At 46.9% G+C, this 24248-nt stretch overlaps 2 protein-coding genes across 14 annotated transcripts in view; both read right to left on the reverse strand.

Annotated features, from left to right (window-relative positions):
• Window positions 1-502: 502 nt before the first annotated feature.
• On the reverse strand, window positions 503-20731 carry Prkag1 (protein kinase AMP-activated non-catalytic subunit gamma 1). 2 transcript variants are annotated; one of them, XM_057791389.1, is made up of 12 exons: window positions 20650-20731; window positions 11513-11558; window positions 3668-3777; window positions 3455-3536; window positions 3293-3351; window positions 3113-3158; window positions 2958-3012; window positions 2471-2597; window positions 2123-2288; window positions 1933-1970; window positions 1544-1690; window positions 503-1457 (listed from the first exon to the last, which is right to left on the reverse strand). In XM_057791389.1, the coding sequence occupies exons 3-12, from the start codon at window positions 3737-3739 to the stop codon at window positions 1350-1352; spliced, it is 900 nt and encodes a 299-aa protein (XP_057647372.1). In that variant the 5' UTR covers window positions 3740-3777; window positions 11513-11558; window positions 20650-20731; the 3' UTR covers window positions 503-1349. The 2 variants fall into 2 exon arrangements, with proteins under 2 accessions (XP_057647372.1, XP_057647371.1); XM_057791388.1 differs by lacking the exon at window positions 20650-20731 and adding an exon at window positions 17601-17692.
• The window catches only part of Kmt2d (lysine methyltransferase 2D), a 36469-nt gene continuing 32844 nt past the window's right edge, over window positions 20624-24248 (reverse strand). For all 12 annotated transcript variants that reach the window (XM_057791382.1, XM_057791381.1, XM_057791379.1 and 9 more), the window contains 6 exons: window positions 23485-23621; window positions 23264-23394; window positions 21344-21629; window positions 21123-21196; window positions 20915-21023; window positions 20624-20761 (listed from right to left, as the gene is read on the reverse strand). In XM_057791382.1, the coding sequence (XP_057647365.1) occupies window positions 20669-20761; window positions 20915-21023; window positions 21123-21196; window positions 21344-21629; window positions 23264-23394; window positions 23485-23621 (830 nt within the window). In that variant the 3' untranslated portion in view covers window positions 20624-20668. The remainder of the gene's footprint in view (window positions 20762-20914; window positions 21024-21122; window positions 21197-21343; window positions 21630-23263; window positions 23395-23484; window positions 23622-24248) is intronic.

Genomic DNA, 24248 nt, shown 5'->3' on the forward strand with positions numbered 1-24248 from the left:
CACTGTCTCAAGAAAAAAGTGCGAGACCAAACCAAACCCTGTGTCAAATAAAGTGCAAGGTGAGGACTGTCACCCAGGTTGTCCTCAGCCACCATTACTACACACAGGCATATACAAAAGGTTGTTTTGTTGTGTTCCCCTACCCCCTGGACAGGGTTTCACTGTGTAGCCCTGCTGTCCTGGAACTCACTCTGTAGACCAGGCTGCCTTCAAACTCAAGACTGACCCTGGTGCGGCAGCAGCATGTGCCTCCTCTAATCCCGGAGACTGACCCTGGTGCGGCAGCAGCATGTGCCTCTAATCCCAGTACTTAGGGGTCAGAGGCATGAAGATTGCTGCAAATCTGAGGCCAGCCTGAGTTACATATGGTACAAAATCCTGTCTCGAAAAAAATTATAAATTCTCCCCCAAACCAAAACACTTACGGTCCCACACAACCAGTGTAGCTAAAGCACTGAGAACATGTGCTTTTATATGTACTGTTATTACTGCTGTTAATAACGAGTTGAAGCAGCTTCATGGATAAGGTTGTCGAACGTGTCTATCAAATGCAGAAATCAAACACTGCAATACCACGATGAAAATCTCATCATTTAATTAGATTTGCCACAAAAAGCTTTAATCTTGGCTACCTACCCATTGCCCTCCTCCACAGAGCCATCTGCCTTCACATGCATACACAACAGGAACCCAGACATGCACCTCCCCACAAGATTCATGGGAAGGAATGACATTAAATGGACTCAACCTCCTCCACAGAAATGAAACAGGATGAATAGATATATTTTTAAGAAGACCATTGCAAGCCGGGCAGTGGTGGCGCACGCCTTTAATCCCAGCACTCGGGAGGCAGAGGCAGGCGGATCTCTGTGAGTTCGAGACCAGCCTGGTCTACAAGAGTTAGTTCCAGGACAGGCTCCAAAGCCACAGAGAAACCCTGTCTCAAAAAACAAAAACAAAAACAAAAAAACAAACAAACAAAAAAAAAAAGAAGACCATTGCAGAGAGTGAGCGCAGAGACAGGTGGAGCACGGGGAGGTGGAGGGATCTCTTAGAGATCAGAATCTGCCTGAGGAGCACAAAGCCCGTGGTTCACCCATAAGCAGGCCAAGTCTAAGGACACGGGTTCTAGGATTGGCTAGGCTGAACGTTTTCTCAAATGTACACATGATGGCAAGGGAAGCTAAAGTTCTTTCTCTTCATTGCCCTGTCTCCTCTAGTTCCATACAGTGGCTATGGAGTTCCTGAGGGAACAGACTCAGTTCCTCCAGGATTTCATGATTCCCAGAGCTTCCGGGAGGCAATGAGGGGCCAAGGAAGGGACTGGAGCTGCCTGTCCCTCCCCATGCTCAGGGCTTCTTCTCTCCACCTGTGAGCACCAGAGCCTGCAGGATGTCGGACAGCGACACAATGCCCTTGACCACATCATTCTCATCCACCACCACCAGACGGTGAACCTGGAACAGAGCACCAAGAAGTAACGTCAGTGCCAACCTCAGTTAGGGCGAGGGCCTAGTGGCTTGAGGGGGTGCTGGCTTCCTACCTCCGCTTCCACCAGTCTATTGATGATGGTCTCCAGCGTCTCGTGGAGATAGCACTTGAGTACACCCTCAAAGTAGTGGGACCGGTGCTGCAGAGCTTTCGTCACAGACACATCTAGGTTGTTGTAGGTCTTTTCTGCTGCCAAATTCTGGAGGTGGGGGGGTGTGCTTGAAAGGGGCCAGGTCCCAAACCCTGGACCAACCCAACCTCTTGAGAGCACCTGAGGGCACTCCTTAGCTCTGCCCACAAGCCATGACCAGTCCATTCAGCTACTGTCCAGACAGGATTCAAAGCACAGAAACGTCTGACACCGAAGAGCCCCCTTCTGTCCCCTCTCCATATTCGACAAACCTCCCTCCTCTCCCTCCCAGCTCCTCCACTGTCACTTACAATCACATCAAACTTGGAGTAGATGTCCACAACACGCCCTAGAGAGACAGAGGCAGCTCAGAAAAGAAAATCTGGTAGCCAAAGTTCTTACTACCCACAGGATCACCTTCCAGGCCGATCTGAGGGGAAAGCAGGTTTTCCCAGAGTTACCTGACCCCCGGATCCTCCCTCTTCTTTTCCAGTCTCTCACCTTTCTCATCCACCACAGGCAAGGCGGAAACTCGGTGCTGTACAAAGATGCCTAGAGCCACGTAGACAGGCGTGGTAGTGCGGACCATAGCAATGTTGGCATAGGTGCCAATCTGCAGCTCTTCCAGAGACTTAGACATGAATTCTGGCTTGGGGAACTCAGTGATCTGAGGGGAGAATCATCGGCTTTAAGGTGTTCTATGGTATCTATGGTAGAGCATGAAATGCTGGGTTTAGTCCTTAGTACCCAAAACACTGAGTCGGCTTGACTTTTAAGGCCCCCAAACTGCCGAGTCTATACCTCCAATCCAGCACATAAGACATAAGATCTAGGTTAAAGTACACTTACAAACAACTTGAGGAATTTGAGGATGCGCTTGTGAGTTAGGATGTACAGGGTGTTGCCTGACTCTGGGTCAATCACTGGAAGCCTGTGGATCTTATTTCGAATTAGTGAAGAGACAGCATCAAACAAACTGTGAAGAGGTGGAAGGTCAGGGTTAGGTTCCTTAGATCGTGTTTACAGACAGCGACAGCTCAGCATCAGGGGAAGGGGGCAGTGGGCAAACAGACTGAGAGTGGTGTGGTGTGGCTGGGTGTGGAAATGCACCTGTACTGTCAGCCTGAGGACAAGCAGAAGAATCACAAGTTCAGGCCAGCCTGAGCTCTGGAGTAAGATCAAGGCCAGTCTTGGCTTTGTGTGAGATATTTTTCTCAAAAAAGAAACAAACAAAGAAAAAAATCATGGCTGTGTGCATTGGAAGAAGTTTCCCTCTGTCATGTCCTTGCTCCTGGGCATTTAGGTATTTAGGGATAAACACACAACCAGAGCTTACCTGGCATTTGGAGAAATGCAGACCAATGGCTTGAAGGAGTCTTGCAGGTAAACCTCTGAAGGGAAAGGGGGTAGTTCACAAAACACTGCCATGTCAGTGTTTCCCAGGAAACCCTCCATCCCTTCATTTTTCACAACCTCCAATTCCTTATGTACCTCTCCAAGTCTCTATCTTGTGTTCTTCCAGTTCATAGATCTGTACCTAGAAGCAGAAGCAGCAGACCTGAGACTTTAACCCATATGGCTTTGCTTGGAGGGAAAAACCAGGCCTGAGGGGCCCACAGGTGAGGACCAAAGCTAGGGGTGTGGTTTGCTTTGGTGGCTCAGGCTCCTTACCAAGGCTGACTTATAGTATCGGTGCAGGATGTTGATGAAGTCAGTGATGGTCAGCATGCCTAGAGGTCAAGACAAGAGCCCTCTCAGCACAGTTCAAGGCTTCTTCCACCCAACCGGCAAAAGATGCCAACAGCTCTATTACAGAAAAAAACTTCTGCTTACCCACAAAACTCTGCTTCTTACTATCCCACAGAGGGGCAGCTCGAACACCATTAGTCACCAGGGCAAAGAAAGCTTTCTTTACCTATAGCCAAAAGAGTGAGATCCTAAGGCGGCAAGGAAGAAGGGGGTTGGTGTGTGGAAGTATGATGTGTGAAGAGGGGCACTGAGCCGGCAGGTCTGAGGAATGCAGAGGAGGGAAAGAGCTCCACTCACCTGCAGGGAAGTATCAAACACAACCAACTTGGAGCTCGTGGGGATCAGGTCATAGCAGCGATGAGACTTCATAAAGGATGTATACACACCATTGTTTGATTCTGGGTTCTCTGCACATGGAGAAAGTTGATGTCTTTCTTTTATGCAAGAACTCATAGCCAGAAGAGACAGAAAACCAAAGAGTTCTAGCTTCTCCAGTCTGAAGATACTTCTGCTTTGTTTTTATTGTTTCTCATCTTTTCATTAAGAGTTTTTCTTCCTATTTAACATATTTTCAATTGTCTTTTCTTTATGTCTGTTGAAGACCTGCAGGTGGGAAACTCATGGTTCTAACAACATGAAGTACTCAATCAACTTGGCCAGAACACTCAGAATAACAGTTGTGAGTCAGAGATCCCAAAGGGAGAGCCTGGCTACATTTACCTCCATTCTTCTGATTTATGTATTTCTTTTTTTTTTTTAAGATTTGTTTGTTTGTTTATGTATGTATGTATTCAGTCAGTCAGTCAGTCAGTCAGTCAGTCAGTCAGTCAGTCAGTCAAGTATCCTGCCTGTAGGCCAGAAGAGGGCACCAGATCTCATTATAGGTGGTTGTGAGCCACCATGTGGTTGCTGGGAATTGAACTCAGGACCTCTGGAAGAGCAGTCAGTGCTCTTAACCACTGAGCCATCTCTCCAGCCCTATGTATTTCTTTTTAAATAACTAAGTTTTTTAAATAAATAATTTCTCTCTGTGTGTATGGATGTTTTACTTGTATATCTGTGTACCATATGTGTGCCTGGTGCCTGCTGAGGCCAAGAGGGTGTTGGAGTCCCTAGGAGTTACTGACAGTTGTAAAATGCCATGTGGGTGCGGGAATTGAACTTGAGTTTTCTGAAGAAAAGCCAGGGTTCTTCCACTGAACTAAGTCTCCAACCCCTTCATTTTCTCGAGATAGAGTCTTGCTATGTAGCCTAGCCTCACCTCAAGATTGCAGTAATCTTTTCGCCTTAGCTCTTCAAGTGCTGGGATTTCAGGCATGCAACACCATGTCAGGCAGTCTGTGTTTTTAACTGCTTGCTCGAAACTGGAAATGCAACCCTCCAAAATAACACCCTGTTTGTTTTATGTACTAGAACAGATATTACAAATAAGACCCTGGATTTCTATGTACTATAACAGATACTTAGAAATAAGAACCTGGATGTTCTATGCACCATAACATATACCTAAAAATAACACCCTGGATGTTCTATGTACTATAACAGATACTTAAACATATCATAGCATTTAATCTTCTTCCCACTTTGCCCTGTGTTTCAAGCTAGGACCTCACAGACTTCACGGAGATCTACCTGTCTCTGCCTCCTGACTGCTGGGATTGAAGTCGTGCACCACTACTTGCCACCCTACATCTCTGACTTCTCACTGGTCTGTTAAGTAAGCATTATCCTTGTGTTTTAGGTGAGAAAACAGATGTAGACCAGTTAAATGAACTGTTCAAGTCGTACCGTTGAGTGAGTTAAAGAGCTATCTTAAGCTCTGACTGACTCTGTACTGTACTCCCGACACCCAGATGGGTTTTTAAAAAATGGTTTCTAAGCCGGGCGGTGGTGGCGCACGCCTTTAATCCCAGCACTCGGGAGGCAGAGGCAGGCGGATCTCTGTGAGTTCGAGACCAGCCTGGTCTACAAGAGCTAGTTCCAGGACAGGCTCCAAAGCCACAGAGAAACCCTGTCTCGAAAAACCAAAAAAAAAAAAAAAAAAAAAAAAAAAAAAGGTTTCTAGCCAGGTGGTGGTGGCACACACCTTTAATCCCAGCACTTGGGAGGCACAGCTGGGGCTACACAGAGAAATGTCAAAAAAAAAAAAATTATAATAATTTTTTTCTCTCAGTGCTTGGGAGCAAACCTAAACAATTAGACAAGCGCTGCACCACTAAACTATATTCCTAGTCCTCAATATTTTGGGAGAGGCTTTTGATCGGGCTAGTTCTGAGCTCAATATGAAGCCCAGATCTCCCCATTTCAGTCTCTCCAGTGATGGGATTATAGGCAAACACTATCACTGTGGCTCCTATCAGTTTCTTTTCTTTTTTCTTTTTTTTTTTTGAGGTAGGATCTCAAGTAACCCAGCAAGACTCAAACTCCACGTGTAGCCAAGAATGACCTTGAGCTGGTCTTCCTCTCTAGGTTCCACAGGTATGTAATAATACACCCCCAACAGAGAGAATATTTCTTTTTTTTTTTTTGTTTTTCGAGACAGGGTTTCTCTGTGGCTTTGGAGCCTGTCCTAGAACTAGCTCTGTAGACCAGGCTGGTCTCGAACTCACAGAGATCCGCCTGCCTCTGCCTCCCGAGTGCTGGGATTAAAGGCGTGCGCCACCACCGCCCGGCTGAGAGAATATTTCTTGAGGGACCTTGACAGTGCCTTTTTACATTTTTATTTATGTGTATGGGTGTTTTGCCTACATGTATATCTCAATACCACAAGCATGCCTGACGCCCTTGGAGGTCAGAAGAGGGCATCAGATCCTCAAGACTGGAGTTACAGACAGTTGTGAACTACCACATGGGTGCTGGGAAATGAACCCAGGTCCTCTGAAGAGCAGCCAGTGCTCTTAACCACTGAACAATCTCTCCAACCAGTGATTTTTTTTAAGCAAGGGTCTCACTATATAGAGCAAGCCAGCCTCACACTCTCACCACCACACCCAGAAAAACACAAGCCTCCACATGCTCTATAGCACACATGTCCCCTCCCGTCCCTGCACACGCAAACACAGCCTCCACATGCTCTATAGCACACGCGTCCCCTCCCGCCCCTGCACACGCAAACACAGCCTCCACATGCTCTATAGCACACACGTCCCCTCCCGCCCCTGCACACGCAAACACAAGCCTCCACATGCTCTATAGCACACGCAAACACAAGCCTCCACATGCTCTATAGCACACGCGTCCCCTCCTGCCCCTGCACACACACAGAGAAACAGGATTCAAATTCTATTTTTGCACATTTTATCTAAATCATATCTTAAGTGGGAACACTTGAATGTTAACTGGACGCTCTAACTGTATAAACGAGTCTTGTTGACTGTGAGACATTTGGAGGTTTTCCTGTCAAGGAGAGTGTCTATAGCTGATTCTTTAACTCTGAGCCTGGAAGACTGAAGTCTTTTCTGTAGTATTCTGGAAGCTGAATGTGGGAGGCTCAGCATCCAGCAGAGTTTACTTGAGGTTCTGGTTTTCAGTACAGTCTGTAAGCCCCTCTCCACACCCCCAGTCTTGGCCTGGGAGGGGGGAGTCTCAGCAGTATGCAGTGAGACAGTTTGTTTCTTAGACTTTCAAACCTTTGTTACTGTTAACTACAATGCACCATACTCAGACCAGCTAAGTCATTTAGATATCTCCCACACCCATTCCTACAATCCCCTCTCCTGTTCTTATTTTTGTGGGTTTGTACAAAAAAAAAAAAGAAAGAAAGAAAGAAAGAAAGAAAGAAAGAAAGAAAGAAAGAAAGAAAGAAAGAAAGAAAGAAAGAAAGAAAGAAAAAGTTCTCTAGGGTGGTTGTGTTTGCATGCATATGCATACAGGCCACAGCATGTGAGTTGCTTCTCTCCTCCCATCTTTTTGTGAATTTTAGGCATCAAACTCAGGTTGCTAGGCTCACATGGCGAGCATCTTTATCTGCTAAACCATCTCACTAGCCCAAGATTTTTATTTTATGTTTATGGGTGTTTTGCCCGGATCTGTGTCTGCCTAGTATTATGTTTATGCAGTTCCTGTGGCGGCCAGAAGAGGGCATCAGATCCCCTGGAACTGGAATTACAGACAAGACAGTGTGAAGTGCCATAAGGGTAGTAGGAATTAAACCAGGTCCTCTAGAAGAGAAACCAGCGCTCTTAATAGCTGAGTTATCTCTGAGCCCCTTATTTTGTTTTTCAAAGGGCTGAAGGTGGATGTAGGCACTCCATCTACCATGTTAACTGAAGACTTTCACTGTTTTTCAGACATGGAAACCCAACTCACAGATACCAAGACATAGCTTTAGATACCAGATGAAGATATACTACACCGAGTTAGACGCTATCATTTTAAGACAAAAGCCCACACACATATTGAACTTGGATTTTCCAGTTTTAAAAATAATTTAAATCACTTTCCAAATTTAAAAACTCTACAAATTTATATAAAAATCCGAAATTCTCAGTTTCTTTACAAAAATAGGTCTTCATTGAGCAGCTATAGACAGCTGCTGTCTCCTTTTAAGCAGGACACGAGATTTATAAGTTGTTACTTGTCATATTTAGTCCTCCGCATCCGCCTAGTCCACAGGAACCACTGAACTTCTGCTGCCTGTTCTGGAGCTACCATAGACGTACTCAGAAACACACAATAGGTACTAATATCATGTGTGGTATTCAGCTATGAAAAGTCATCCAGATAATGAAACATGCAATAACACCGATTTGTTTTTTGTTTTTAAAGACAGGGTGTGGCGGTTTGACTAAGAAAATCACATTTGGCCGGGCGGTGGTGGCGCACGCCTTTAATCCCAGGAGGCAGAGGCAGGCGGATCTCTGGTAGTTCGAGACCAGCCTGGTCTATAAGAGCTAGTTCTGGAACAGGCACCAAAGCTACAGAGAAACCCTGTCTCGAAAAACCGAAAAAAATAAAAAATCACATTTGAATGCTTAGGAAGTGGCGCTAGGAGATGTGGTCGTGTTGGAGGAAGTGTGTGGTGGGCTTTGGGGTTTTAAAACGCTAAGCCAGGTCCAGAGATTCTCTCTCTCTGCTGTCTTTGGATTAGGATGTAGAATGCTTAGCCCCTTCTCCTGCACCATGTCTGCCTTCATGCCACCATGTTTCCCATCATGATGACGATGAACTAAACCTCTGAACTGTAAGCCTGCCCCAATTAAATGTTTTCTTTTACATGTTTTCTTTGCAGCAATAGAAACTATAATTAAGACATAGGGTTTCTCTGTGTAGTCCTTGCTTGTCTTAGAACTTGCTCTCACAGAGCCTGCCTCTGCCTTCCCAGTGCTGGGATTAAAGGCGTGCACCACCACTGCCCAGTTCAGCTGATTTTTTTTTTACTAGATAATGCCTATAATCAGCTGATTTTTTTTTTAATTTTTTTTATTTTTTTTTGGTTTTTCGAGACAGGGTTTCTCTGTGGTTTTGGAGCCTGTCCTGGAACTAGCTCTTGTAGACCAGGCTGGTCTCGAACTCACAGAGATCCGCCTGTCTCTGCCTCCCGAGTGCTGGGATTAAAGGCGTGCGCCACCATCGCCCGGCAATCAGCTGATTTTTTAAGCCAATAAAACAGAACAATTTAAATTTCTTGTTAAGAACTCAGAGAAGTCTTAATAATATGTCTTTGGATTTTGTTGGATACTAGGTTTTTTGTTTTGTTTTGTTTTGTTTTTGAGACAGGGTTTCTCTGTGAAGCCTTGGCTGTCCTGGAACTCACTTTGTAGACCAGGCTGTCCTTGAGCTCACAGAGATCCGCCTACCTCTGCCTCCTGAGTGCTGGGCTTCAGGGCGTGCACCACCACTGCCTGGTTGACCACCTTTTTAAAATTTTGTGTTTCTGTGCATCTGAGTCTATTATTTGAATCCTGTTTTTCTCATGTATATATGTGAGTGTACATGTATGTGCAGAGATTCAAGCTTGATGCTGAGTGTGTTCCTTGATCAATCACTCTCCTTCCACTTCATTTATTGAGCAGAATCTCACTAGTTTGGTCTGGGAAATCCATCTTTGACTCCTGAGTGCTGGGACTACAGGCCATGCCTGCTCAACATTTACCCAAGTTCTGGAAACTCAAACTCCACTTTCAAGGCAAAAGCTTTCCCAGTAAATTTTGTTTTAAACCAAGGACTCACAAACATCTAAAGAAAGTGCAGGGCCCGGGGCGATGTCTCAGTGGCGTTCAGCTCTGAGCAGTCACATGGTGACTCACAACCATCTGTAATCCCAGTTCTAGAGGATCCAACACCCTCTTCTGACCTCCACAGGCACCAGCACATACACGATGCACAAATATACACGGAGGCAAAACATTCACACATGCAAAAAAGTTTTTTAGTATAAATAAGTGATCCAAGTTCCCCCATGCCAAATACAGCAGTACAAGGAAACAAACAGAACTGGGTAACCGGAGGGAAAGCACAGGGAGCCTGTACACAGAACAGGAACCTTGATAGCAATGCAATATACACGAGTAAAAACATTTCATCGGGAAACCAGTAAAAGATATTTTTTTTAGAACGGGAATTTAGGCGCTGGAGAGATGGCTCAGATGACACTGGCTGTTCTTCCAGAGGATCCAGGGTCAATTCCCAGCACCCACATGGTGGCTCACAACTGCCTGTAACTCTAGTCTCAGAAGACCCAACACCCTCTTTTGGCCTCTACTGGGACTAGGCACACATGTGGTACACAGACATAAAACTCACACACATAAATAAACAAATTATTATTAAATTTATAAAGGGGATTTTTCAGGTTGGGGTGTGGCTCACTTGTTAGAGGACTTGCCTAGTATGCACAAAGCCCTGGGTTCAATTCCAGGCCCTGTGAATAATGGGCACCGTTGTGCTTAGGGGCTGGAAGACAAGACAATGTCTTAGGGCTACTGTCACTGTGATGACCAAAAGCAACTTGGGCAAGAATGGGTTTATTTGGCTTGCATACCTTGAATCACAGTCCACTGAGGGAAACTGGTTTGGGAGCCTGGAGCCAAGAGCTGAAGCAGAGGCCATGGAGGAGTACTGCTTACTGGCCTGCTAAACTAGCTTCCTAACACCGCTCAGGATGCAGGGATGCACCACCCGTAATGAGTGGGCCCTCCCCACAGGCCTGCCTACAGCCAGATCTTATGGATCCATTTCCTCTGTTGAGGTTTCTTCTCAGATGACTCTCGCTTGTGTCAAGTTGACATAAAACTAGACAGCACTGCTACAAATCCAATTTAAGCTCAGCCTGGGCCACATGAGACTCTGTTATGTAAATAAATCCTAAGAAACCTGAAGGCTTGGTGTGGGAGGGCCGAGGTCTAAGAAGTAAGACAGGAACTGAAGACTGTCCACATAGGGGACATGGCCAAGTACTGTTTGTGGGTGGAGTCTAGAGAAGAGTATCATTCCCTATTGCCCTCCACCTACTCCTTGGAGGCAAGGTCCCTCCTGAAGCTAGAGCTCATGTTTTCTCAGAAAGAGATCCAGGAAGCCCCAGGGATCCTTCTGTCTCAGATCCCTTGGAGTCTGGGCTAGAGGATGTATGGAACACCTGGATGTTATAAAGCTGTGTTCTTTTTTTAAGATTTATTTATTTGTATACAGTGTTCTGCCTGCAGGCCAGGAGAGGGCACTAGATCTCATTATAGGTGGTTGTGAGCCACCATGTGGTTGCTGGGAATTGAACTCAGGACCCCTGGAAGAGCAGCCAATGATCTTACCGTCTGAGCCATCTCTCCAGCCCCAGGAAGTGCTCTTAAAACACCAAACCATCATCTCTCCAGCTCCATTATATAATCTCTTGAAATTAATACCCAGTCTCTATTTTAATCTTTTTGGGAAATGTGTCTAACACAATAAAGGTGAAATTCTTAGGAAAAATAAGAGTGCCCCCAGGCAAAATCCTTTCCCAGAAAGGTGGCAAATTGATTCCTTCATTCATTTGTGGTACTGGGGGCTTGAACCTAAGGCTTCACACATGCTAGGCAAGTGCTCTACCACTGAACAACACCCCTAGAAATCCTGCCCCTGTCCCTAGGAGAAACCCAGCTGAAGTCAAGCTCAGGCCACAGCTTTCACATCTGGGTTTTTCCTTAGCTGACTTTGTGGTAAACATACCTTGGAAGTGCTCATTCTCTGAAGCTGGAGAAATCTCCGAAGCGACCTGGAAGACAAGAAAAGCACAATCACCTTAACTGAGACTCTATCCTCTCTTAGCCTCCCATTAGAACAAGGCTAAAGTGGGAACAGCATCATGGATTTGAAGCCAGGTCAACCTGGCTTATATAAGCAAAACCCCATCTCAAAAAGACAAAAACAAAAAACCTGCTGGTATGGCTAGGGATATAGATCAGTGGTAGAACATGTGTGAGGCCCTAGGCTCAATTCCCAGTATATTTTTACGTACTTAGAAGAGGGTTGGTGAACTAATGATTCCCTTTAAAAAGGATTGCAAGGCTCTTCAAGACATACTATTTCAGTTGAGTATGGTGGCACCCACCACTTAGGAGGGCGAGGGAAGGAGAATCAGGAGCTTGAGACAAACCTTGGGTTTATAATAGAGTTGAGGTCAGCCTGGGCTACATAAGACTCTGTCTCAACATTCCCCCAAAGAAGAAAGAAAGAAATGCTATCGTGTCTAGTTCAGTTTTTCTAATAACCCTGAGGTAAACACTGTTATTAACAGTAGAAAAATGAAAGTCAAGTGTCCAAAAGGAACCTCCTGCCCAAGTTCACACGGCTGTTAAAAGGTGAGGTAGGAACTCCAAAGCTTATGGTTTTTGTTTGTTTGGTTTTGAGAAGGGTTTCTCTGTACATCCCTGGCTGTCCTGGAACTCACTTTGTAGACCAGGCTGGCCCTGAACTTACAGAGATCTCCCAAGTGCTGGAATTAAAGGAGTGGGCCACCCCTGCCTGGGAAAGCTCATATTCTTTTTTTAAGATTGATTTATTTATTATGTATACAGTGTTCTGCCTGCATGTTTCCCTGCATGCCAGAAGAGGGCGCCAGATCTCAATACAGATGGCTGTGAGCCACCACGTGGTTGCTGGGAATTGCACTCAGGATCTCTGGAAAAGCAGTCAGGGCTCTTAACCTCTGAGTCATCTCTCCAGCCCTCACATTCTTATAGACCACATTTTCTAATGAAATAATAAGTCTTTTTTTTTTTTGTTGGTTGGTTGGTTATTTAAGGTAATGTTTCAATGTGTAGACTAACTAGGTGAGGTTAAACCTAATCCTTCTGCCTTAGCCTTCCTAGTGCCAGGATTACAGGTGTATATTACAATGCAAAACAAAACATTAAGTCTGAAAACAGCTGTGGTAGAGCATGGTTGTAATATCAGCACTCAGGAGGCAGAGACAGGGGGATCATAGCAAGCGTGAGACCAGCCCGATCTACGCAGTGAATCCCAGGTTAGCGAGGGCTACATCGTAAGAATCTGTCCCAAAAATCTCAAAACAAAACAAGAGTTAAGTCTAAAAATCCTGGGCTTGGCGTAGCAGTCCCAGCACTCAGGAAGTAGGCAGGTGGATCTCTGAGTTCAAGGTCAGCCTGGTCTATAGAGCGAGTTTCAGGACTATCAGAGCTACACAGAGAAACCCGGTCTCAAAATATAAAAATAAAAAATGAAGAAGAAGAAGAAGAAGAAGAAGAAGAAGAAGAAGAAGAAGAAGAAGAAGAAGAAGAAGAAGAAGAAGAAGAAACAAGAGAGAGAGATCTTACACAGAAGAGCATTCATAGAGCTCTTCTGAGTGGAACATTTAAAAATTGTATTGCTATATTGCTATCTAGGAACCCAAGAGGGATCATGAAAATGTTTATCTGCTGTCATCTATACTTTGGCTCCATCTGCTCTGGGTGATGTCCCCTACACAAAAAATTATTTCACTTTCACTGCTTATGAAGTGATATGAAGAGAAAAGCCCCAGGTGGAACAAACAGGATGAAGTGAGTAAGACAACCCTAAATCTTCCTCCAGTACACTGAAGTGAGCAACTAATTCTCTCTTCTCTCTGGGCTTGATAAAGCCAGCAGCCTGGTCTGGCTTTTTTTGGCAAGGCTCATTGCCAAACAACAGCCTTACTGCTTAAAACTGGAGAGGGCAGCCTTTAATCCCAGCATGCGGGAGGCAGAGACAGGCGAATCACTGTGAGTTCAAGGCCAGCCTGGTTTACATAGGGAGTTCCAGGATAGGCTCCAAAGCTACAGAGAAACCCTGTCTTGAAAAACCAAAAACAACACAAAGAACAAAAACAACATAAAAACAGAACAAAACCCGGAGAGGGCTCTTCCACAGAAAAGACGCACATGCCAGTCTGTGATCGACACAAAGGCACCCACACCTCACAACACATCCCACCGTGCTACAGCTACTTAGTGCACTATCTACGGAAACAGATTATAAATTCCCAGAAGCCTTCAGCTACCTGGTACCTTGTATTTGACTCCCCTTTCATGAGGCACTGAGAATAATTTACAGTTCACAGAAATTCTATGATTATGTGAACAGGTGAACACCTGGAGATACAGATACGGAAGAATCAGAGATGTTCTTACTTCTTTTCTGTTGCTGTGGTAAATGCCCTGGTAAAAAGCAATTTGCAGTTTAGGGGAGGAGGGGCTTATTTTAGCTGACAGTTCCAGGCTACACCCCATCACTGTGGGGAGACCACTGTAGCAGGAACTTCAGGGAGCAGACTGCATCATGCCACAGCTAAGAGCAGAGAAAAATGAATGTATATTGCTGGGGAATATTATTTTAAGGTGAGTTGCTTCTGTGTATGCTGCATTTGTTTAACTCTGTGAAGCTGTGATTCTTTGCCTGTCTAAAACATCTGAGGGTCTAATAAAGAGCTGATGGCCAATAGCGAGGCAGGAGCAAGGATAAGCGGGGCTGGCAGGCAGAGAGTATAAACAGAAGGAGAAATGAGGAAGAGGAGGAGCAAGAGAACAAGAAGAAGAGGACATCAAAAGCCAGTCGCCCAGTTACACAGCAAGCCACGGAGAAAGAAGAAAGCTATACAGAAACAGAGAAAGGTAAAAGCCCAGACGCAAAAGGTAGTCAGGATAATTTAAGAAAAGCTGGCTAGAAACAACACAAGCTAAGGCTGGGCATTTATAACTAAGAATAAACCTCTGTGATTTATTTGGGAGCTGGGTGATGGGCTCCTCAAAAAGTCAAAAGAGCAAAACATCACACAACAACATACACTCTCCTTTGCTGCTTGCTGTGTTGTTTCTGTTCTCCACTCTTACACAGTCTAAGACCTTCTACCTAGAAACTGATGTACTCACACTGGCCTAGGTCTTCCCACATTAACTGAGACAATACTACACAGACATGCCCACACGCCAACCCAATGAGACAGACTGACCCCTCATTGAGACTCTCTTCCCAGGTAATTCTAGCTTCTATCAAGTTGACAGAGCTGGCCATCACAGACACAATTAAACAAGATTTTATCCTGCCTGTTTCTCCACGAGTGAGCAAATTATGTCTACTCCCCTCTTCTTTTAATAAGACGGGACATAACTGTATTCCCAGGGCTCAGCAGGTAGAGTTAGAAAAATTAGGAGTTCAAGGCCAGCCTCAGCTACAGAGCGAATTCAAGGTTAGCCTATGCTACATTAGACTCCTACTCAAAACAATAACAACAAAACACCCAAAACAAAATGTCTTAGGGAGTCAAGAATATATCACTTATGTAAGTATAAGGTATTACGACTAAGACAGAACCTGTGCTTCAGGGGTGCGCCACCCACGTGGGGCAGAGTGTCTGTCCTTCACTCCTGTTCTTAGCCTGTGGCACTTCCCCCCTTCTCTTTTCAGGGCAGTTCTGCTACCTTCCTGGTGTCTGGGACTGTAGTTCTTCTGAGATGCTAAGAGACTGTTAAGCAGCCTCAGCCTCTCTCCGTTCATTTTCACCACCCTCTCCTGGGCGTCCACTTCTCACTTGTGCACTGCCTTCACTGGACGGTGCTGGAGTACGGAACCCACAGTCACTCGTGGGCAGGCACTAGCCTCCAGAAGCACAGCACCCTCCATACTAATCTCCGCGCCCCACATCCATTGCCTCCTCAATTATCTTTGGGCTGTGACCAACTTCTCTAACCAAATCAGCTCATTTGGAGAGATTTTCATTGTTAGCCATGTAAAAATACTTTCCAAGGCTTGCAAGATGGTCCAGGGAGTAATGGAGCTTACTCAATAAGCCGGATGACCTGAATGTGACCCCCAAGCCGCCACCGTGGTAGGAGAAACCCAACTCCACAAAGTTGCTTTCTGCCTCCACATTCATCCCATGCCACCCGTGCACCCCAATCTTTCTTTCCTCGCTTACACACAATAAATACAATTCAAAACTTAAAACCTTACTTTCTAAGTGGCTCAGTCTACTCACAGAAGGCTGCTAAGGATACTCTCAAAAGCGCATTCTCTGCCCTGCTCATGAAGCTTCCACATATTACAAAGTCAGACCTGGGAGTGAGGCCCATGCTGAGGCAGAAGATTGGAGCTACCTACTGAGATCCTGTCTCAATAAACAAGTGTGTGTGAGTGTGTGTCTCCCTTAGCACAGCATACTCTATTTCCAACTTGTTCTTGACTGACTTTTCTTAAACCAAGACCAAAATCCAAAGTCTCAACAACATCGAGCATGGGCCCACACTCTTCCACAATCTGTAATGTGCTCCTGGGCTCAATGTAATTTTTCCTTCCTTTTATGCTCTCAGCTTCTTATATTTTGTTTCGTTTTTTTGAGACAGGGTTTCTCTATGTTTAGCCCTGGCTGCCCTGGAACTTACTCTGTAGACCAGGCTGGCCCTGAACCCACAAGCGATCCAACTGCCTCTGCCTCCCAAGTGCTAGGATTAAAGGCGTGCGCCACCAAGCCTGGCACTACAGTCTACCTTCACTAACATCTCTCCTTATGCCTCTCTTTTCTTGATCTTTCTGAAATGCAGTATGTATATATAGCATATATATATATATACTATATATGCTGAAATGCAGTATATATATAGCATAAGGGTTAAATTTGGAAATATACATAAAAATGGTTTTTAGAGGCTGGAGAGATGGTTCAGTGGTTAAGAGCACTAACTGCTTTTTCAGAGGATCTGGGTTCAATTCTTAGCGCCCACAGGGCAGCTCACAACTGTCTCTAACTCCAGTTCCAGGGGACCTGACACCCATGACAAACACCAATGCACAGAAAACAGAAATAAATTTTTAAAATTTAAAAGCTATAGTTATTAAGTTTTAAAACATTATAGTATATTTTATAACAAGTAAAAAATAACAGCATTGTTTTAAATTTAATGTAATTAGACTACTTTTGCTTAAAATGGCCTCTCTGTAGAAAACGAAATCCTAGCATGGATGACCAATTGCATACTACTTTTCCCATTGTATCTGTTTTCTTTGTTAAGTTAAAGTACACAGACAAAGGTGTGGCGCAAAAACTACTCTGACCAAGTATCTGACTCAAAGAAGAGGAGAAAAAGAAGCCGAGTGAACTTGTAGGTGTGACCTGTCTACACAGCGGGGATGACAAAACCCAAGATGCCCACAGGGGATACACAGTTAAAAACTATGGCTTTCGGAGTACCAGAGAAAGGCTCCAAAGAATGAGGGAGGTCAAACAAGTAGCAGGTAACTTGCAGCATCTGTAAAAGATGACAGGGACCTGCCTCCATTGGTCAACGCTGCTTATCAAAAACAAGCTATGTCAACACGCACGCATAGCGTCACTGATCAGGACACGACCTAAACTTGTCCAAGGGACACAGTGGCCTCTTGGATTCCTTCCTTCACGGAAACTTCAATTCTTGAACTTATTAAAGGAATGTAGCCTTGCTGGATACAGTACAGTCTTTTAGATGTCCGTGCCAAAAATTGCAGTAAACAGTTGCACAAAACGGAGTCCCGGAGCTCCCTGCAATCGGGGCTCACAACCCCGCTCTCATGCAAACTTCTAAAAAAGCTTGAGGCGCTCACAAGCAGGAGGCCAAGACTACCGCGGCGCTCGTGGCTCCAAGCTCACAGCCCGCTCTCCCAGGGAACTGCGGACCCCAGGACGGCACGGGCGTGGCCGAGTCGAGGTGCCCACCGAGGCAGAGGAGAGTCGGGGTCTCCGGCACTAAGCCCTGCTCGGCCTCCCCGGCTCCACAGCGCCCCCCCGCCGTCCTCCCGCGCCACTCACCGACTCCATCGCAATCGCCCGCCAGTTCCTCAGCTTAGAAAACTCCCTTGCAGCAGACCCCGCCCCATATCCGGTGCCTCACGCCACTTCCGCCTACGTCACGACACCTCAGCCCCGGGGCGGAAGGCGAGGAACCCACCCTTCCGGCAGTGGCTGAGCCTGGCTTGGGTAACCTCCCTTCCCCAGGTCCTCTAGGACCTTTAGAGCTGGCTGACGGCGAGGCTCATGGGACGGAGGCGCTTGTATTTAAAATGTTCTTTTTTTATTTGTCGTTTAAAAACAAACTTTGAAGAAGCAAAATCCAAAACTTGCCCTTTGCCTCTCGCAACATAAATTATGTACAGTTCAGAATGATCGCTGATACAAAACATGCCAAGGACAGGGGCGCTGGGGGTGGAGGAAGAGAGAGCGCTTTAAAAAAGGGAGCCATTTCATTCGTTGTTACGAAGGACCAACCTTGCTGTACAGGATACACACAACACAAAATAAAGTTCTTCACGGGTTTCACACTTGTCAGCGATTTATTTTTTAAAAAGGGGGAGGGTCCTGGAGGTGAGGGTAGAAGGTAAAGGGGGAAACTGAAAATTGAGTATGTGCAAGTGTAAACCAACCCAAAATACAAACACGGGGGTGGGATTCTGATGCGATTATACAGGCGGGGTACTTTAAAAAAAAAAAAAAAAAAAAAAACACAAAACAAAACAAAACAAAAAAAAAACACCAAAATTCCAACCTTGTAGCGTGGGTCTGAGTTATAGTTTATATAAAAATTAAAAACTGTATAAGGTTTCTTCACTAAATTCTACAGGACTATCGGATACCTAGCATATGCTTACAAAAGTCTGCCCCTTCTCCTTCCGCAGTTCTAGGGCCCAAGCCCCAACCAGAGCCTGACTCACAGGAGACAGTCTTCCCCACCTAGTGCTTACACCTTTCAGAGCTGTGGCTTTGGGGACAGCAGCCCAGACTTCCCACTGTCTGATGTAATTACAATGGTTTCTGTGGGAGTGTGTGGGGGGGAGCTGTTATTCTCTTAAACACTGCAGCTTGAAACAGTTGAGGAAGCAGCTTAAAAAAAAAAAAAAAAAAAAAAAAAAGCCAGAAAAAAAAAATCTCCCTACCCCCATCGATCCACAATCCCCCAAATTTAAAACAAAACAAAACCCTAAAAATCACAACAGCAACCGTGCTACCCACTCCAGCAGGCCTGCCCATTTGCCACCATCAAGCCCGTCTCTACAATCCAGGTTATCTGATTCTTGAAAATATTAATTACAAAATGCCCTTTGCCCACAGCCCCCAGGAGAGAACTGCACATAAGCTTCGATTTCATCCCCATGGTTCCTACCAGAGAGGGGTCTGAGGCCTCACACACCCTCTACCCTACCACCACCCCCAGGAAGAGGTTCAACTGCAGCACAAGCTTGGGCAGAAAGAGGAAGGAAAAAGGAAGATAAGGGAACCCAGCACCCTCTGGCTCCCCCTGGGGCCAGCTTACTTTTGTGCGTTATAACATAGTCCAACTATACAACTGGGGTGAGGATCACCCAGCTTCTCTCTATACCCCCACCTTACAGCAGTCACAGCCAGGGGGTGAGGAAAGGGCGGTAGGTTGGGTAGTGGAGGGGGCCCCCCCACAAGGGGAGCTCCATGTGTCCGCCCCACACCCCCCTACCATTTATAAACTGGTTTTGTAAAAAGAAAATAGATATATTTATATAGAATATATAAAGCACAAAAATTAGTAGTTTTACATTTGCTCTCCCCGGGGGTTGGGGGAGAGGGGAGGGTTCTCACCTCCAGCCGGCTCCCCCATGCCCCACAAGACTATGTACAACCCCATGTATAAATAGATAAATACCCCCCACCCTCCCCGCGCTGACACTAAGCTCCCCACCCCCACATCACCACCCATTCCCACCAGACCAGCAGCAGTTTGGTGACTGAGGGAAAGTGAGAGCTCTGGGCCACACCCTGCCTCACTGGGTATAGGCATGCCACACGGGATAGCCCTCACCCTACCCCCACACCCCATCCAGGGGCTGGAGGGCAAATGGGCTCAGGATGAGGCTGGGAAAACAGGAGAGAGAGAGTTCCTGGTCCTAGGTTTAGCACACCCTTCCTGCCTCCATGTCCAGATGGAGAAGGAAGTTCTAGAGCAACTAGGGACCAGTCATCCCCAATCTTCATCACCATTTGCCTCAACCACCATCCCATGCCCATAATTAAAAACAAAGATGGATTTTTGTTGTTGTTATTGTTGTTGTTTTCCTCCTCCTACCCCCCTTCCACCCACTAGAAGAGGGCAGTGAGGTGGGGGAGAGAGTTGGGGCAGTAGGGGGCTTGGAGAGGGTCTCACATTTCAAAACAGCAAAAAATCCAACACTTAAATGAGGTAGGTGTGGGTGCGGGGTCTCCTTGCCCGGCTTGCCCAGCTTGCCCTCCTGGGCACCTGGATGCCTCTTTCCCATCATGTTGCATTTGTCAGAGTGGAAAACAAGGAAACACAACCCATAGAGAGACAGAAACACAGAGGAAAAGAGGGAGACAGAGACAGATAGAGAGGAAGGGGATGGGGGTGAGGGTAGGGGCAGGACCCGGCAGGCAGGGCCAGGTGTGGGACCCGGCCTTTGGGATTGTCAAGCTTTAGTCAAGTCTCTTTGCAGCCTTGAGTTGGGCCAGAGAGGTCGGCAGAGGCAGCAGGGCTGTGAGACCCGGCCACACATCCTCCTCCCTCTCTGCTGCCTCCCAGACACTTCTGGGTAGTTCCCGGCCCATATCCCCCTCAAACCTGAGATGCCCAGTGGCTGCTTCTGTCTGTCCCCTCCTGGAGCTGGGGGCAGAGATGCCAGCCTAAGGGCTGGTGGCAGGGAAGAAGGTTGTCCCTGGTACCCAGGGTAGGCTTGGCCTAGGGCCCTCTGCCCCAGCCTCCTGCTCCAGGGGCTCCAGTCGGCCGGTAGCCCCAGCCCTGGGTCCTAGCTCTGGCTGCTACCGCTCTGACCCCTCATTCCTTTCAGGGAAGAGGCGGGTGGTGGGGGGGTTCCCCTGCCTGGTAGCCTCAAAGCTTCTTAGTTCATCCATTTCCGACAGTTCCAGGCTCCACAGTGACAGGGGATCTTGTGCTGATCGTCCTCAAAATCAAACTGATAGTCATAGGTCAGCTGGGAAGAGAAGACACAGAATCAAGGTGAGGAAGGGGGTAAAGGACCAAGATGCTATCTGAGGGCAGTAGCCTTGAACTCCAACTCTTAGGCAGTGAGTGGCAGAGGAGAAGAGGGACTGCTTTGTCACCTACTCAGGAAGCTTCCTCTCACCTCCTCTCCTTTGGGGATTCGCCGGCTGGAGATGATGATGATTTTGTCCTCCTTGTCAAATGTCACAACTTCTGCTACACAGTTAGGGGCACAGGAGTGGTTAATGTACCTAGACGGCAAGAGGGAGTGAGTCAGCGTCAGCGAGGCCGGGCAACCAGAAACACCCAGAAAGTGGCCACTAGAAGACACATGAGCCGGAAGCGCTCACCTGGCAGGGCCTCCAGTCAATGTAGCATCAATCACGTGTTCATTGTTTATCCGGAACATGTAGATGCCTCGATTCTAGACAGGCAGAAGTTGTGGAAGGAATAAGAACTTTAGGAAATTCCTCCTACCTTCTCCCTCCCTGCAGGTTTCCAACTACGTCCTGGATCCCAACCTGCCCCGTGCTCCTTGGCAGAGGGTGGACTCTACCATTCCCTGCAGTACCTGCTCCTCATAGATTTTCTCCCGCCGATTGGCCACCTCGTTGCGAATGATGGTACCAATGTACTCGATGACCATCGTGTGCTTTTCTAGGTCCTTGGCTGCATAGAGCCCTAGGCCCTGGATACGGGAGCGAGCCAGATAAACATTGTTCTTCCACTCAGTGCGCAGGCGCCGGTATTGAGATGACTTGGAGTGCACAAACTGCTTGCTGTATGGGGTGTTGGTCTCGCCTGTGAAGGTGCTCTGATATGCCTTAGACATGCTGGTGCTGTTCAAGGTATGGGGCCTGGGAGGTGATACAGTCCATGACAAGACAGACCAAGCATACACTGCCCGCCACCTCCCTGGGATATGTGCTATCAGCAAGTACTATGAGTGCTTGCTGCCTTGGGAATGGAGTGGAAGGACCCGGGTGTCAGCTTGAAAGAGGCAGTAAGTAGCCACCGGGATCCTTCCGGACACCCTGGGTAGCAGACTGCCCACGGTAGGGAGTAGGATAGAGAGGGAAGAGGCACAATTCCCCTACACTGAGCCTGCTCTCCCACTTCACACTTCCTACCACCCCCTGGCCAAACCATACTCAAGGCCATACTCTTGGAGGTCATCCCCAAGTAGCCCAGGCCCAGAATTTAAGCTGATGGTTTGTTCAGTCATCTGAGTCCTATTTCCTGCATATGCTGTACACCCTGAAAACGGGGGCCACCTGTACTACAGTGGCTGTGTCTGGTCTTCAAATGGCTATGAAGTCACAGCCTGATGGTATCCTTGCCTTTCTTCAGACCGTCCTGCTCGGCAGCACAGCTCTGGCTGGGCTCTGTGCAGATGGCTCAGTGCAGGGGAAGGACTGCTGCCTGGTGGTAGCTTCCACCCTCCGGCACCAGCCAAAGTCTTGCCCGGAGCAGTGGTTTTCAAACATCTGTGGTGCTTTTCTGTTTTATTTAGCAGAATTTCTTTTCTTCAGCAAAATGTTGATTGCAACACCAATCCATAAGTGGAATTGAAATTCCTCTGGCTAATGCAATCCGAGGAAGGTGAAGTTACACACAGAAAGGCAAGCCTGCCCCTGGCTTCTGTGTTCTGGGGATTTGGATCTGGACACATGGACTTAAAGAGTTTGAAAACCACTGCGGGAGAGCATCAAGGACTAGGGCTAACTAGGGTACAATGTTCAACGTTCTATGACAGCCTTCGAGCCACCAACGGCCTTCATGGAAAGACCTGATACCAGCCATGGTTTCTGCCTCCCTCTACCCAAGGACCATGGTTGGGCTCCTGTGGTACACAGAAAAGACCAGAAACCCACAAGTTAAAAGAGGAGGGTCTAGTCCCAGTTGTGTGACCTTTATCTAGTCACGCAGTCTTTCTGGGCCTCAGTTTTCTCAGCTATAAAATGGGGATCATACCACCTGCCCTACCTACCTCATAAGGTTGTTGTGAGGATCAAATGAGATAATGGATGTGAAAACGCTTTGAAAAAAAAAGTATAAAGTGCTATACAAATGTAAGGTTGTATTATTTTTCTATAATACTTCTAATTATTTCTAAACCAACTCAGCTTTGGAGAGGGATGGTGACCCTAGCACTCATGGGGTATCTGAGGTTTGGGAGTATCACCGGCCCCTCTGGAAACAAGACCAAAGAAGGAAGAAGTGACCAGCTCCCATGCATATCTCACCACTGTCTAACAAGAACCTCCCCAGCAGCCATTCCCAGGGTACCCGGAGCACTCTGTCCTGCATCCCTGGCCAACCCAGGACACCTGAGCTGGCGAGGAAGAGGAAAGGGACACCCCAGTGCCATTTGTGTACCTCTACCCAGGTCTATGGGTGACTGATCTGCACCTCAAACCCCCACAATGTGGCCAGACAGTCCTGCCCACACCCACAGCTACAGCCCACGGCCCCGGTTGCACAAGCTCACCGTTTGTAGTGTGTGAGGATTTTAGGTTCTGATCTGGCACAGCCGGTGGGGTTGATCATAAGTGGCAGTTCCATCAGGGGGTGGCGCCCATAGCGGAATAAATAGTTCTGACAGTTCTCCACCCCAGGTAACTGTGGGCACAGAAAGCTGTCTTAGCCCCTCTGAGGCAGAACCAGGATTCCCAGTGCCCACCTCGCTGCTGCTCCTCACCGCTTGCTTACCGATTCAGCTATGCGGAGCACAGCATGCACGGTCAGCCCAAAGAGCTCTTCGCCTTTCAGGTACTCAGGGAAGAGCCTCAGCATGTCGGCTTCTTTTCTCATGGCGGCCACAGGTTCAATGATGCGATTCCATACAGCTAGGAGTGAGACAGACAGCACTCTAGAATAACATTTACTTACTAATCTCCAACTCCTACCCCATTCCTGAGCACTACTTTCCACCATGTGACTGTCACCTCCCTGTGCCTCTTCAGGACCCACTCCTGGTCTCCTAGTCCCAGAAGCTTCAATTTTGGAGAGGAATGACAAGCATAGATCCCAGAGACCCAGCAGAAGTCACAGCTCCTACTGAATGAACATACACGCTTTGGAGTTGGGAAAATTATGTTTAAGTTTGAGTAATGGCTATGGGACTTAAGCTAAATACCCAGGTCTCCTCACTGTATGTTTACATTACATAATAATGACAATGCTCACCTTCTAGGGTTACACGAACAACACAACCTATATGATTACCCTACTCGTACATAGTACATGCTCAATAAAACATACTTCCTGCTGCTTTATCATCAACACAGAAACAAAGATAAAACAGAATAGCCTCAGCAGTTCAGATCAATGGCTGCTCTTCCAGAGGAGCCAGGTTTGGCTCCCAGTACCCATAAGCCTCCTCACAACCGTTTTTAACTCTAGTCTCGGAGAATCCCACACACGCTCTTCTGGCCTCCATGGGCCCTAAATGCACAAGACACACAGACATACAT

The sequence above is a fragment of the Chionomys nivalis genome, chromosome 17 (genome assembly GCF_950005125.1).
Source record: "Chionomys nivalis chromosome 17, mChiNiv1.1, whole genome shotgun sequence".
Classification (NCBI taxonomy): domain Eukaryota; kingdom Metazoa; phylum Chordata; class Mammalia; order Rodentia; family Cricetidae; genus Chionomys; species Chionomys nivalis.